We start from the raw sequence: 15,369 nt of genomic DNA, 5'->3' as shown, positions 1-15,369 counted from the left end.
CGCTCTTCCCTAGATTGTAGTTTAACACTTTACCGACCGCTAGCGATTTAACAGCATACGCACGTCCGACCGGCATCTCAGGCGTAGATTCTCCCTGGCGCCGGCTCTGTTTCGGTTTAGACTCTCCGATACCATTCTTTTTGTTCATCGTGAACGGTACGTTTTTCAAATTGGTATAAAACTGTGGGAGCTTGCAAAGCAACGCAATTGACGCAACTGAGCAAAGTACCTTAGTATTAAATAACAAATTACTGCTCAAATAATGAGAAAGATTGTCGGCGACAAAAAGCCGATTAATAGGCTATCGGCCGCATGCGTCGGCGACAAGAAGCCGATTAATAGGCTATCGGTCGGTAAAGTGTTACGAAACTAACGAGGGAAAATTTGAAAGTGAAAATAACGTTTTCCAGAATTTCGTTACGTTCTTAGCGCTTAAGCGCTTAAGTATCATTCAGCAGGGTTTAGGAGCTTCGAATTCTTCGAATCTCCCGCAATTTGTACCGTCCAAATTGTACGACTTTACGTACGATTACGTTCGAATGTAGATTCGCGAATGCAGAATGTAGAAGATGGAAGATCGCAGACGAGTAAACTGTCGTCGCGTTATTATTCAAAGCAAACACTATCCTATGCATAATAATTTAGACGATGTATAGTTAAACGTGTGGGTAAAAGGGTCGAAGAACACTTGCCTGAGGCGAATCCATGAGCAAAGGAGCCGCTAGGTCTGCCTCCTCGTCGGTTTCCGGGAAAATCGGACTGTCGTTCAGCACTGTCGTCAACATATTCACCGTCGAGACTGTCACCAGCAGCAGAAACGCTGTCTCCACCAGCGAACACTTGGTCATCGGCTGACAGTTGAGTATGCTCGATCCGAGGGGCAATAAAATCGCAGCTCGAGCGCAATCCACCATCGCTTGGTGGAACAGCAACCCCTGTGACCATCTGAAACGCATGAAACATTTTCGTCTCCTCTGTTTTTCCCACATCGACTAGACGTACGTTTATTAACATCGATATCCAGCCTGTCGCTGTCCCTACATTTGCACAAGTGGCAGCAAATATCAGCGTCCAAATATTAATTTGCCGAGATGATAAACTCTGGCAGGAAGCAATTGCTGGTGTATTTTCAAGCTACGACGAATGCTGCACACTCTCGTAGAATAAACAGCACAAATCATCTTCTCTGACGCGAAGCAACAAATTACACAGATAACGTCATCCAAATATTAATGTCAGCAACCACGGTACATCACGCGCGCTTCTTTTCTTCTTTGTAAACATTGTTTAATTACAAAAGAGAGGACGTTTTTCTCCACCCAACGTGTGGCAACTTTATGACGCAGCCGAGCCTCGTACGTTGCTCGAACGCGTGTTTTTCCCTCGTAAAACGTCTGTTTTGTTGCGCGAGTAAACGTATTTTCATCGAGTTTTTAGAAAGTTTGTTATCACTGTTATCGGAATTACCTGCGCAACTGGCGTTTGGCCAGGATCAGCGCCATCAGCAGGAAGTTGGCGCCCATGCCGAGGGCGCCGAGGCAGAAGATGAGAGTGGCCTCGGTTGCACCACCTGGATGACACTGGAACACCTTGGTCGCGTTCGACGACCCGTTTCCCGACGCGCCGATGCCGAATCTTAGATTGGCCCCGATCATCGCCATCAGTTAACCTGTTTCACGAATTTTCAGTAAGCAGAACTAGCAATCGTTCAGACTTGATTTTTTTAAAGAAGCTGCAGGGAACTGTAAATTCGACAAAATTATTGCAAGTTGTCAGAAGAACGTCGCGACAGATCGCCGTCCTGTTGCGATGTTCTACATTTTCCATATGAAAATTCCACGTACTACTAACATCTACGTGATCAGGGATTAGTTTATTTGCGCATGATTAATACGATTGAAAGTAATTAAATTTGCTTCGCATGGATGATAGCGATGCGAACGTAAGCTGACGTGTGATGTGGTTGCGGCTGTGCAATCATCGAGAAGCGTAAACAGAATAATTAGAGAGCAGGTACAGCGTGCGCATTTGGCCAATCTCTGCGTTGTAATAATTTACAGTATTTGAATTCCATCGCAACGATACGTTCTCCTTCTCCTATAAATATTTATGTCATACAATAGCAATGGGTTTACTCGTATAAATCATTATGAATTATTTATTACGACGTACGCTTGCTCAGCCAACATCACTTTTAATGCCGCGTCTAACCAAACGTGTCGCTTTCTTCGCACGTGTTTCCACGACACCGTAAAAGTTTCGTTAATACGTTGGTCGCCGTGTCACCCATATCTATGTGACGGGTATGCTTCCGTGGGGACCCGTAACTCAAATATGGGTGACGCTCTTCTTGTTCCAGTTAATTAAATATAGCATATTATATATAGGATATACAACATAAAAATATCTTCTTTTTTTTATTTTATTTATTTATTCTAGTCCGTGCCTTTCGGCTTTGGACGAACTTTCGATTTACATTTCTTACACTTATTTTGCTCCTTACATATCTACCTCTTATCTACTCTATTGTATTGCACTCCTTAGCCTATTCTTATCTCTAGTCGCTATAACTAATGTCTATAAACTCTTGCCACTTATGGCTACACCCTATGTCCTTTGGTCTCTTTCCTCCTTGCTGCGCTACCTTCCTGTCCTTCTACCCCGTCTTGTATTGCCTTTGCCCTTCTTTTCTCTATTATTGCTCTTAAGTCCCTTAGTCCTTCCCCAGTCTCATTCAATGTCTTTTCCATGTCCTTTGCTCCTCCTGTTATTTCACATTCCTCTATTACGTGTCTCAGGTCCTCTTCTTCCCTTCCACATAGTCTGCACCTTTTTTCTCCCTCCTCTTTCCAATGATCCTTCGCTTTGATCTCGTTTCCACACCTGAACCTTGCTATCATTTTCCTGTCCTCCCACTTCATCCTCCCTTCCAGGTACTGTGGCGTCCCATTTTTGGTTATGTTCCTGTAGTATCTGTTGTATCTGGATTCCCTTATCCTTTTCTCTCTTCTGTTTCTCTCTTCCTTCTTTCTTCTACAATTTGGTCTCCTGTCCACCTTTCTTGCTCTCCTCCTGCTTCCCTCTGTGTCCCTCCCATAAAAATATTAAAAACACATTATACCATACTTTTTATTAATTTATATTCTGGGTAAAATATTGCATTATGCTGTCGCATGGTATTTGTATAAACATTGCAAACACATTTGGGGTGATTTTGGACACGTCGAACAATACGTTTTAATCTTTTTTACGTTTTTCCCCGCTTCTTGGAGTACGACAATTTGCCTCTTCTTCTCGTAACGTAGGGTGCACATCCTTCTTCTTATAGGCTTGCCCTGTTGATTTTTACGAATCTCCAAATGGTGAGACACCTCATTCGTTTTCTTCCGATGGTTGGCAGGCACGGTATTTTCCGAGGACACGTCGCACCATTCGGAAACGAGAATTTCCCGAAATTTTCTTATCTGTATCTTTTTGTTTGCGGCTGTTTGGTACACAATATGAGCATTTACTATAGTTGTTCCTAAAAGTAAACGTAGTGCTAATTCCGGATACCACTTGATGCTTTTCCGTATCGTAGTGGCATATGAGACCATCTGGTCACTTCTGTCGATACCAGGTTTTCCATTATTCTATTTTTTTATTTATTTTTACGCTGTCTACTGAACGTGATGTCCGTCTCACAAGAAATATGCTTCTCGACTGAATGAAAGATCTGGGATATCTTCCATGAGATCCCTCGGGATACTCTAACCAGGAAGCGTACCGACGGTCAGATTTGGGCCCCGCGGGAAACTAAGCCGAATTACGCTGGGCGACCAACGTGTTAAATATTTTACAGTGGAAGATTTTGGTATTTTCAAATTTGCAGTCGCGTCGTGGCTCTATTCGGTCAGCGATATCATCGAAGGATCAAGTCAATTATTCATCTTCTCTTCACGTAACAATCGCTTTTTCAGAAATTCCTGACGGAAGCTGTAGTCGACATCCGGTCTATTCGAAGACGAGAACACGTCAAGTTACACGGCAGTCGCGCTTGGTGTTACATATTCAACGGTTCAGCCTTTAAACTTCGTTGTACCGTGCTCTGTACTAGGAAATTCTTGCTGAAACGTGGTTCGCTGTTACGATAGAACCGCGTGTTTCGTTCGAAGACTAACTTTCCTAGGAAAGTGAATACTTTTTGAAAAATAAGACAAACGTTTGGAAGTAGAATGAATGAAATATAGGAAAATAATAATAAGTTTGGGAAAGATTCCAAGATTGTAGAATTCCCGTGTTGCAGAAAGTGGAAAGATTCTCGGTTTCTCAGGATCTGCGATCGTAAAACTGAAATCGCAGAAATTCTCAAATATCTCGAAAATCTCAAATATTCAAATCTCTGTTCTCTCAAGTTTCTAAATTTCAGAGTTTCGTGATTTCAAAAATTCTGTAGAAAGAACTCCTGTAGACCAGATGAACGCATCTTGCAATTTTCTCGTCCTAAAATCGACGAGAAGACGAAATCCTAATTAGCGAGTTGAGAGATCCGGCGATCACTTTCGTTGTAACGCGACCATGGCAATGACATAAATGGCCGTGCCAAAGGCATAAACCCAAGGGAGCCTGCCCAACCATAATTTAGGATTGCGGTTCCAGCAAATTAAGGACACGTGCATCGTCCTTGGCCCGAGCACCTGCAGAATTTCCGAGTCATGCGCAAAATCCGGCAAATTGCTGGAGACTCGACTTTTCACGTCGTCGAATGAATTTTCAACCTGAGGAAGCATTTCTACGAAGAAGGTTCTTCTTATAATTTTCCCTTGCAACAAACCCATTCCATGTGGTACACGCAGTCATCTCGTAAACCGTATTTATTATGCAAAAAAATGTTTCCAGCGAAGAAGCTCACTTTGATGAAATAAGAAAGAATGTCATTTATTTCCAACTGCTGCGTGCTTTCTGTACCTCGCCATAAATTACTGTTCAATGTATGCAAAGGCGTTTAAGCTTGCAACAAGGTGTGCACCTTCTCAATGGAAATCAGCGGCTGCGTTAACGACTTGGAAAAGAAGTTTGCCCGCGAACGAAACTTTCTTAAGGTTTCTATTTCTCGCCAAGATGTGTCTCGGTTACTTTGATTAAATTTCTCGCGCCCTTCTGATCGTTACATCGATGCTGCTCGTGTTTCCATCCTCACGGCTTCTCGTTTCAACCGAAAGAATTTTGCGAGTACAAAGAGCTTCGTATTTGTATCTCGTTCATCTTTCGCGTGATTCATCTCTATGAGCTGTATAGTGGAGAGCAAATTGCAGACAATTTGCAATTATTTTTCATCCCTCCTTTGTTAATTATTGGACAGACATTAGGCAGCGAAGGAAAATAATTGCGAATCCAGTTGCTTTTATGACTGGAAATAAACCACCACGCTACTACTATGACTACTGACATGCTGCTATTATCGATGGTAGTTTCAATAAATCGACGATTCACCTTCTCGTTGTGAAACGATATTTAACGTTGAAGCGATTACTTCAGGAAAAACTCTACACCTTTTCTTTTGCAATTCACCTGGAGACGGCTGTTACGAAGAAAATGGAATTTAATGAAAAGATTGAAAATAAGGAGAGGTGCACATTATTGCGGCCTTGAATATCAATTTTCTTTTCGATTATAAGGTCTAGAAACAAAAGAGCTGTAAGTAGATTTCTATTACTGTTTCTTGTAGCCTTCAGATAGAGCTACACTCCAAGGTTAACTTTTTGATAATGCCCTTTGTTATAAATGTATGAACGTGCTTCCTATGATATCTTCTTCTTCCTATTGTACTGTAACACTGTAAGAGTGAGGACCTGGATCAGCATACGGTATAGCTATACTTATTTCAGTATATTTTTCTATTAAAAATTGGTCCACTTGGTCCACTATCGGTCGACCTCAACATTTAGCTACGGAACGCGGTCCAGTGATAAGGCGGAGATAAAATCTCTGTGTGATGTTCGACGAATATTCCTGGTATTATTACTTCTCCGATAGGTAGCCGGAATACTTCGATTAACGCGAGTATATTCGCGTGCAGCTGCGACCGATGCTCGCTGCCAGATAGCAATTTTTATTTATTCGCCTGCTCGTTCGCGCCTTCCTTTGATTTATTTCTTTCATTCGTTTATTCGCTCGTTCTCTTTTTTCTATATTGTACGTGTATATTGTACGTGCTCCATGTTTCGATTGAAAGTACCGAAACGTCTAGATAGTGCCAAATAGTTTAACAAATTGTGTAAAACGTTATACATTTATCGGAAGTTTTTGTCCTCTTTTATTTGGTATTTTACATTATTTATGGGCGAGGATGAATTATATCATTTATTACAAATTACAAATAATAAATATTTACTACAAAAAGATTTTGTCTTCTTTCATCTTATTTTACATTATTTATGGGTGAGGATGAATTATATCATTTATTACAAATTACAAATAATAAATATTTACTACAAAAAGGTTTTGTCTTCTTTCATTCTATTTTAAATTATTTATGGGCGAGGATGAATTATGTTGTTTATTACAAATTATAAATAATAAATATTTATTACGAAAAGGTTTTGTCTTCTTTTATTTGGTACTTTACATTATTTATGGATGAGGACGAATTATGTTATTTATTAAAAAATTACAAATAATAAATATTTGTTACAAAAAGGTTTTGTCTTCTTTTATTCGGTATTTTACAATTATTTATGGGTGAGGATGAATTATTTTGTTTATTAAAAAATTACAAATAATAACTATTTATTACAAAAAGATTTTGTCTTCTTTTATTTGGTACTTTACATTATTTATGGATGAGGACGAATTATGTTATTTATTAAAAAATTACAAATAATAAATATTTGTTACAAAAAGGTTTTGTCTTCTTTTATTTGGTACTTTACATTATTTATGGGTGAGGACGAATTATGTTATTTATTAAAAAATTACAAATAATAAATATTTGTTACAAAAAGGTTTTGTCTTCTTTTATTTTATTTTAAATTATTTATGGGTGAGGTTGAATTACGTTATTTATTACAAATTACAAATAATAAATATTTATTACAAAAAGGTTTTGTCTTCTTTTATTTGGTACTTTACATTATTTATGGGTGAGGATGAATTATGTTATTTATTACAAATTTCCTCTTTATTTCATGTATTACATTATTTGTATTACGTTTATGGATTGACAAACTATTTTGTCGATGGAAATTATTTTATTTAATAATTTGTAGGAATCAATGAATTGTTAGGATAAAACATGGAGCGTGACTACCATGGCAGATAGACGAAACAGAAACAGAGATAGAAATTCGTAGTTGTCCCGTTGCCGATCATCTCGAGTCGCAGCTTGCAGCTTGCATCGCGAATTTCTCGAAACTTGTGCCATCTGCGAGTTTTCGTCTTTCATGCATAAAAGAAAAATGCAACGCAGCAGCACACGCGGGTCTTCCACCTTCCATATCTCTTTTACGAGTCTATTCTCCCATACACAGTCTCAACTAGCTTTTACAGCTAGCCATGAAAATTCCCGTGTACCAGGATTTTCTTCCTCTTGTCTCTAGAGCTCTTACATCGCCTGCCTTCCATCGATTCTACGACAAACAAATCCTTACACCAGCTACGTAGGAAAAGTATCCGTACACACGCTGCTGCGTCCAATGAAGCGCCTCTTCACCAGCTTCCACCTTTCATTTTCGCAATGTTAAATTTTCATATCATTAACTTTCCGCATAATAATAGAATCATAGATCGTTCTCGAACATTAGATCATTTTCCTCGTATTGAAGCAGCCTGTTCAAATGACCATGAACTCATCAAGTGCCACATTTGTATCATAATCCTTCGGTTTTATCATATTCTGTGTTATATTCTTAAAATCCTCACCATTGTTCTATAAGTCCTGTAGTGGCACTCAACAGCAAAACTGTCCAACGGGTTCTGCCCCATGGCTTGCTACCCTATCCTCGACCGGACGACGGTAGAGCTGTGGTTAGCGCAGTTGGTTACGAACGTTCAAGACCAGGTTCGAATCCCGGCAGTCACAGTCCGGTTTTTTACACAATTCCTAACTGAGAAGAAGGCAAATGAAGAAGGCAGATGAAGACAAAATGCTGATACACCAGCAGTACCTATCACGACCTATACACCTCAATCCTAAGGTGTTGAAGTAAAATTGACCGTGGCACATTTGATGGGAAACTTATGGAATGACGTTTTATTAGAATCTTAGGTGCCTGAAGAGCTACTTTCTCATCGTCCTTCGTTCGTTCGTTTTGACATCTTAGGAACCCATTGTTGCATTCCGGATGATGGGAATTTGACATCGAAATTAGAGGTGCCACATTTGTATCATATTCCTTCGGTTTTATCATATTCCGTGTTATATTCTTAAAATCCTCACCATTGTTCTATAAGTCCTAAGGTGTTGAAGTAAAATTGATCGTGGCACATTTGATGGGAAACTTATGGAATGACGTTTTATTAGAANTCTTAGGTGTCTGAAGAGCTACTTTCTCATCGTCCTCCGTTCGTTCGTTTTGACATCTGAGGAGCCCATTGTTGCATTCCGGATGATGGGAATTTGACATCGAAATTAGAGGTTTTATTCAGAGGAACTGAAATTCTCCTCGGACAATTCTCCATGGAGAAGTGGTTCTTGTGGCCTAGTGGCGAGGATGAGGACACGGCGAGGGAGGAATGACGAGAAAACAGGGTCAAAGCTCGGGATGATTGAGGAAGGAGAAACAGAGATTAGACTGTTTGTTGCAGCATAAGTCTATGACGTTTGTTGGGGTATGAATAAGGAGCTGATCAGCGTATTTTTCAACAGCATATTTTGTCGTCCTCAAACTGTGTAAATTTACACAGTACATGCTTCTAATTGTGCAAAAAACACGTATATCGTATTTAATAATCAGGAAAATTCCTCGTCAGTAAACTGACCATAAGTCTCTCTGTCTCCTTTGAAGAAGTTTGAAGAAATGTTATACACCATCGTGTAAATCACGTTTGGATTTTCGACAAACTAGATTTTCCAAGGTTATCTTGTATCAATCGATTTTTACATTCATTTTCAGACACCTTGTACGTTTCAGATGAGATTTTCGTAGAAGGATGACGATGGGAATGGAGTGAATCTCGTAGATCGACTGCTTTATTCGATAATTCGCATAATTGAATAGATACCGTCGTATGGCTTCCATGATTTTAGAACGACGGTGAATGAATTTAAGCCCTTCTAGTGCCCTTCACTCGTTTTATAAAGCCACCTTGTCGCAGAAATGAATAAAAGAAAAGGATAAAAATTGGATCTAATAATTTCTATTCACGGGAAATTCGATTTCTATTTTTACACGATGATTCCTGCGTTTCTATGGCTCTGTTAGATTAAAGAGATTATTATTTTCTGTGAAAAAAATTATCGCGCTGTTACAACAGAGAAGTTTTCAATGTTGTAACTAATAATCAAATGTTATAAATAACAAAAGGCGATATGACAGCGGCAACGGGGAACGATGAACAATGAACGGGGAAGGGGAAGGGGAAAGGGAAATAAATTACAGATGACGATAAATCATGCGGATGGAGGAGGGGCGCGTTAATTTTTGGAAATTTATTTCTGATGCGCGATTCACGATTTCGCAGTCGAAATTGAATTTCACTGGAATTTACATGTCAATAATGTTCACCGTGTATATAATCCCGCGTTATATTCGTGTTTTTAAACATGTACATGTATCGTGTACATCATAATACACTGTATATTTAATATTATCTATCGTAGATTTATTGTTTATTTGTCCATCAGCTCTTTCATTTCATATTAATGCGTTTGCAGAATTTTGCGATCTGAGAATTTTAGAATTATTATTGAGCTGGCAACTAAGTGATTGCGGATTTTGTCATTAGGTGGTACTGACAAAATCCGCAATCACTTAGTTGCCAACCCAATGGAATTCTCGAACCTTGCGATTTTTAAAGCTTCGAATCTTGAAATATTCTCCTAATGACAAGTTCTACTGTAATTAGATGTATATACCGTAATTAATTAGTATGTAAATGTTGTATTAAACGCAGTGATGTGTCAATAGTTTGCGCAGAGCCACTGTATATATGGAACATCTCGTTTAACAAAAGAATTCCTGGTTCTTTGAACGCTTTGAAAAACATTGACGAACTTAGCTTATTTGAGAGCTGGTTGTAACCGCGAGAAAGGAAGAAATTTCCGCTTGGCGAGGGGAAGAAAATTCCTGGTTTATATAGGGCGTTTTTTTCGCCGTGGAAAAGGGCAAGAAAGCGGCGGGCCAGGAAGAGGAATTCCGTGGAAAGTAAAGTGGGAAGTTTAAAATGGCACTTGGCCGGCGAAAGTGGGCTGCTCTCTTTAAAATTTTAAATAGCTCCAGTTCCGTCAGTTCCTTTGCCGAAATAGACAATGAACCTTTCCTTCGGCTTCGCCACGCCCTCTTTTCGATTCATCGAATGTCACCGTCTAATTCTGAATCACCGCCGCGTCCAAAATTTATACAGCTTTACTCGTATTAATATTCGCAAGCAGACAGTTTCCGAGTGAACCAAATTGCAACCTCGTGAAGAATTTTACTTTCCTATCGATACACAGTGGCTGCGAAAAGCGTCCCTACGCTATTCTATATATCGCAGTATTCGTACGCGGATTAATTAGGTCAAATTAAGATTCGTATGATTTTTCAATTTTCAACACGTTGAATGCCATGCCAGTTTTACAAAGTTTCACCGTAACGCCACGATGAAATTTTTATTATGTGATATATATAATATTGAAATATTAGCTACAAGAGATATACTACGATGTATAATCATCGTTAATGAATTTATCTCACTGAGGTCACCGGTGACCTCCATGGCGCTGTACTGCAATTTCGCTCGATTCACTTATTTTTTGCCATTGTCAATTATCTCATGTTGTTTCTTCGCGTTGATAAATAATTGTTCTACGTTGTTACGTCTCGGCACCTACCATAAACCATAATCTGTTCCCTCGGTCATACTTATTCGAACCCGCAATAATCCCAAAGAACTGTCACAAGATTTAGCATTTTTTATTTTATTGTCAAGGCCCTTAATTGCCATCAAACGTCTTTCAAGTCGAAACGTTTCTTACGGAAAAGCGGGTTTTTCCCATGTTCGACAGCCACTGGTGGGGGACGCACATAATAGATTTATATTTCATGTATAAACAAAACTATTTTTCTATGTTTTATACTGCATTAATTTCGTCACACTATTGTAGTAACAATGGTAATAACACAAAATTTATAATTATTGACATTTGTTCAAATTATGTATTTCTACTAATTTTGGTGCGCCGGTCACCGGTGACCCCCACGGCGCCACGGCCGAATTGTGCTGGTCACCAGTGACCTCCACGGTGCCACGACCGGGTTGAGTCCGGTCACCGGTGACCCTTACGGCCGAGTTGAGTGCCGGTCACCGGTGACCCCCACGGCGCCATGGCCGGGTTGAGTGCCAGTCACCGGTGACCCCCTACGGCCGAGTTGAGTGCCGGTCACCGGTGACCCCCACGGCGCCATGACCAAGTTGAGTGCCGGTCACCGGTGACCCCCACGGCGCCATGACCAAGTTGAGTGCCGGTCACCGGTGACCCCCATGGCATTCAACGTGTTAAATAAGTTTCATATCATTTTGAAGTGAAGTGAAATATTCGAAGACTTATTATCCGGATGTTCTATTGTCCGAACGTTTCGCTACATAAACCTTGTGTTAACCGAACGTTTCGCTACATAAACCTTATGTTAACCGAAGGATATCTCTCGTTTACGTATCCTTTATCGTTGGATGTCCTTTCTATAATTTTGTATGTTTGCTATTACTTGAATAGTTGGTGGAACACTTGGATCATAAGCAAATTACGAACGCCAGCTATAATGAAGGACTAATCGGTATGTGACAGCTATTAGTATAGTTTATGTCATGCAAATGTATGCGTTGTTATCAGAGGCTGGTAATTCGAAACTACACATCGGATACACATAGATGGATAAAATGTAGATCTGTCTTATCAATATTAATAGGATGCGGCGATGCAGATGTGGCCAAGTGACAGGAGCAAATGCATAGAATAGACAGATACGTGGAAAAGTTTACTGGATGGTAATGATATAGGGGGCTCGTAAAATAAACGACGAGCAAAAGTTTCTGCATTTGGAACGTGGGAACGCGTAGTTGCAAATGCTTCGTTGCATCTGACTGATTTTATGATCTTCCTGTGTTATTACCAAATATGTCGCTGATATTCGTACGGGGAAAACATTTCGAACGATAGCTGGTAAAATTGCACGAGTTAAGCGTCGGTTTACTTAGAACGCTAAATATACTTGGTGAATTTTTTATACGCACACTTGTTTTCTTGTACCTTACATGGGCGTGCATCAGATTTCGATTTAGATTCGATAGAATCGTTTTACCAGATAGGAAATCACGTTCGTGGAGAAAATAGCGAATGTAACCTGGAAGATTTGTGATGCTATCGTGAAAAGAAATAATATTTTGCGGTAGTGAAATTTTGTTTCTCAAAATTTTCTTCGTTCTTCCATCCTTTTTCGAATGCATCAATGATATATTAATTTCATATTAAGATATTAATATCTCATAAATCTAAATAATGAATAATCTTCATATTAATATATGAATAATTTTCACATTAAAATGTAACATGCGAAAAGCAAACGGTCAATGGTTTAAATTCGCTGTATTCCTTTACGTAAAGTGGAATAACCTCGGAGAGACGATCGATGAGAATAATTAAAACTTGAAACGCTTTGTAATTGGAGCAACAACCCAAAGATACCCTGTTAATTAAAAAGTAAACTCGATTCTCATCCATTTAGAGCGGATCTTAAAAATACACGCGTACATACGTTTAACTTCTGGCGGACGAATGAAAATTGGATTGGCTGCGACAAGAAATCGGTTTAAACCGGTACCTCTGTACGTTCGCGATCTTTGGCCATGTTCCAGCTTCCAGCCAGTACTTTTTGCCCAAAAAGATCCAAACAGATGCTTCAGCTTCTCTAAATTTAGTTCCTCCGCCAATGATATCGGACGTTCGTATTTACTATCAGCCTGCACCTATTTTTCTGCTTTACTTTGTTTTCTGTCCTTTCTCTCTTCTTATTTTTCATCGTCGAAATAAATATATTTCTGTATTTATTTACGTCTGGTATATCCCTTAACTCTTTCGCTCCGGGTTAAGACGGCGACAGCTAGATGACCTGTGGGTACCGCTTATAGGCGGCGACCACGTGACGATCGGCATCGAATATATCAGGCATACACCAGTGCCATCTGTAGTCAATAATATATTTTTTCGTTACCGGCAGAACATTTTCTGTTGATTCTATTGATATATTGGATTAATCGCTTCTTAAAAGTTACTCATTGTTGATTGTTTTATTATTGTTTTATTCAGCACAGTTGTTATTTAAGACTTAGGAAAATATTTATACAGCAATCACGCCACTGTGCGTATTTGTGGCGCGCGCCTCCGTACAGGGAGAGCACTTAGGCGAACTGGACTGCCGAAGCGAAAAGGTTAAAGCGGTTACTAAACATTTGTCAATCTACCTGTTCGTCGTTCTAAATAAGCCAAACGACTTTGTTATTATTAATTAATTTAATTACGTTGCTAGATGTGTATCTTTATTGACACAAGTGAGGTGACACAAGGAAATTTCGAGTACGTGGCAAGAGAATGTGGGAATCAGAAAGGGTTGTTAATTATAAGGCAGACTGTCGACGACAAAGGTAAAAAGGGAAGATAAATTGGGAAAGAAGAAAAATGGGATATCTAGTTGTATAGAATATGTTTATTCATCCTGACAGCCAAGAATTGCACATGGTTTGCAAAAACCTATATTTCCAAAGCTATTCCTCCTCATTCACACTCTGGCTTATTCTGCTGACTAATTACCCTACTTATCGCACCCTTTCGTTTCCTTTAAAGCTGTCTTTAGTCTGCTTATAGCCTGGCTTTTCTTTTCTTTTCCAGCTTCTCCAGCCACTCCACGATCCTCCTATTCTCTAGCCCCCACTCATCTCCAACCTGACGCTTCTTTCGGTTTCCCTGCAGCCCCTTGTTAAGTGCTTTCGATTGCCGGATCTGTTCTGTGATATTATATTTCTTCGTGTCTGTCCCGAATTTCCCAATTTCCACGTTTTACCTGTGCTGTTAACTTTTGATCTCTTTTTCTTTTCTTTTTTTTGTAGATATTCTAGCATATGTTCTATTGTTTTATTTATTCATCCATTTATCTATATTACTTGGTATCTTTCGTTATCATGAAATACTTTAGCATTTTTATTAAATGAAGTTTGCCAGTTTACAATGAAATTAGCGTTATTATCGACAATTGTTGCGCGTAAGCTTATTTTAATAATCAGTTTCGATTATCGGAATTTCAATGTATGCAAACGGTTTCAAGTTATTAACGAAGCGATGGTTAATCCAGAATCGATTTATACAACAAATCCGCTGTACCATTGTCCGAATTAAACGTTTCGCTCGCTTTAAGAAAACATATCATAAATTCTCTTTTGCGCCATGCTGTACGACACGTTGGCTTTCACGTGCATCTCATCATGAATATTTCATTTATTTGTACAAAAGCCGCACGGATTGTCGTCCACTGACTTGTCCCTATTGCACGCGCCACATCTCATTGTTCAGCTATTCAAAAGGCGGTTTCTATCCTATCCACTATAGTTAGTTATTCATGCCAGTTATTCTTCAGCATCTAATTGTTGCGGCTTGTTTCGAGTTAGTGGCGTCTTTCTCGATCATTCGCCGCATCTCTGTCCCGCGACATATCCAACGATTTTCTATCGAAATCGTTTTAGCGCTCGTAACTACATCTTTGATCTCTTCATCGATAGTCTTTAAACTATGTAACACTTTACCGACCACTAGTGGTTCAACAGCATATGCTCGTCCGACCGGCATTTCAGGCGCAGATTCTCCCTGGCGCCGGCTCTGTTTCGCTTTATACTCTCCAATACCATTCTTTTTGTTCATCGTGAACGGTACGTTTTTCAAATTGGTACAAAACTGTGGGAGCTTACAAAGCAATGCAACTGACGCAACTGAGCAAGATACCTTAGTACTAAATAACAAATTACTGCTAGAATAATGAGAAAGATTGTCAGCGACAAAAAGCTAATTAATAGGTCGGTAAACATCGGTGACAAAAACCCGATTAATCGGTTATCAGTCGGTAAGTATCGGTGACAAGAAGCCGATTAATCGACTATCGGTCGGTAAAGTGTTAATTGCTAAATAACATGTGAATGGCTATCCCC

At 39.4% G+C, this 15,369-nt stretch overlaps 2 protein-coding genes across 8 annotated transcripts in view; one reads left to right on the top strand and one right to left on the bottom strand.

Annotated features, from left to right (window-relative positions):
- LOC122576276 (midasin) overlaps positions 1 to 15,369 on the top strand; it is a 133,315-nt gene that overhangs the window by 37,387 nt on the left and 80,559 nt on the right. The window lies entirely within an intron of this gene.
- The window catches only part of LOC122576280, a 75,003-nt gene that overhangs the window by 21,398 nt on the left and 38,236 nt on the right, over positions 1 to 15,369 (bottom strand). For all 6 annotated transcript variants that reach the window (XM_043746350.1, XM_043746349.1, XM_043746353.1 and 3 more), the window contains exons 3-4: positions 1,468 to 1,669; positions 693 to 945 (exon numbers count right to left, since the gene is read on the bottom strand). In XM_043746350.1, the coding sequence (XP_043602285.1) occupies positions 693 to 945; positions 1,468 to 1,661 (447 nt within the window). In that variant the 5' untranslated portion in view covers positions 1,662 to 1,669. The remainder of the gene's footprint in view (positions 1 to 692; positions 946 to 1,467; positions 1,670 to 15,369) is intronic.

The sequence above is a fragment of the Bombus pyrosoma genome, linkage group LG16, assembly GCF_014825855.1.
Source record: "Bombus pyrosoma isolate SC7728 linkage group LG16, ASM1482585v1, whole genome shotgun sequence".
NCBI lineage: Eukaryota > Metazoa > Arthropoda > Insecta > Hymenoptera > Apidae > Bombus > Bombus pyrosoma.
The sequence above is the reverse complement of the archived record's forward strand: the minus strand, read 5'-3'. Positions and strand labels throughout refer to the sequence as shown.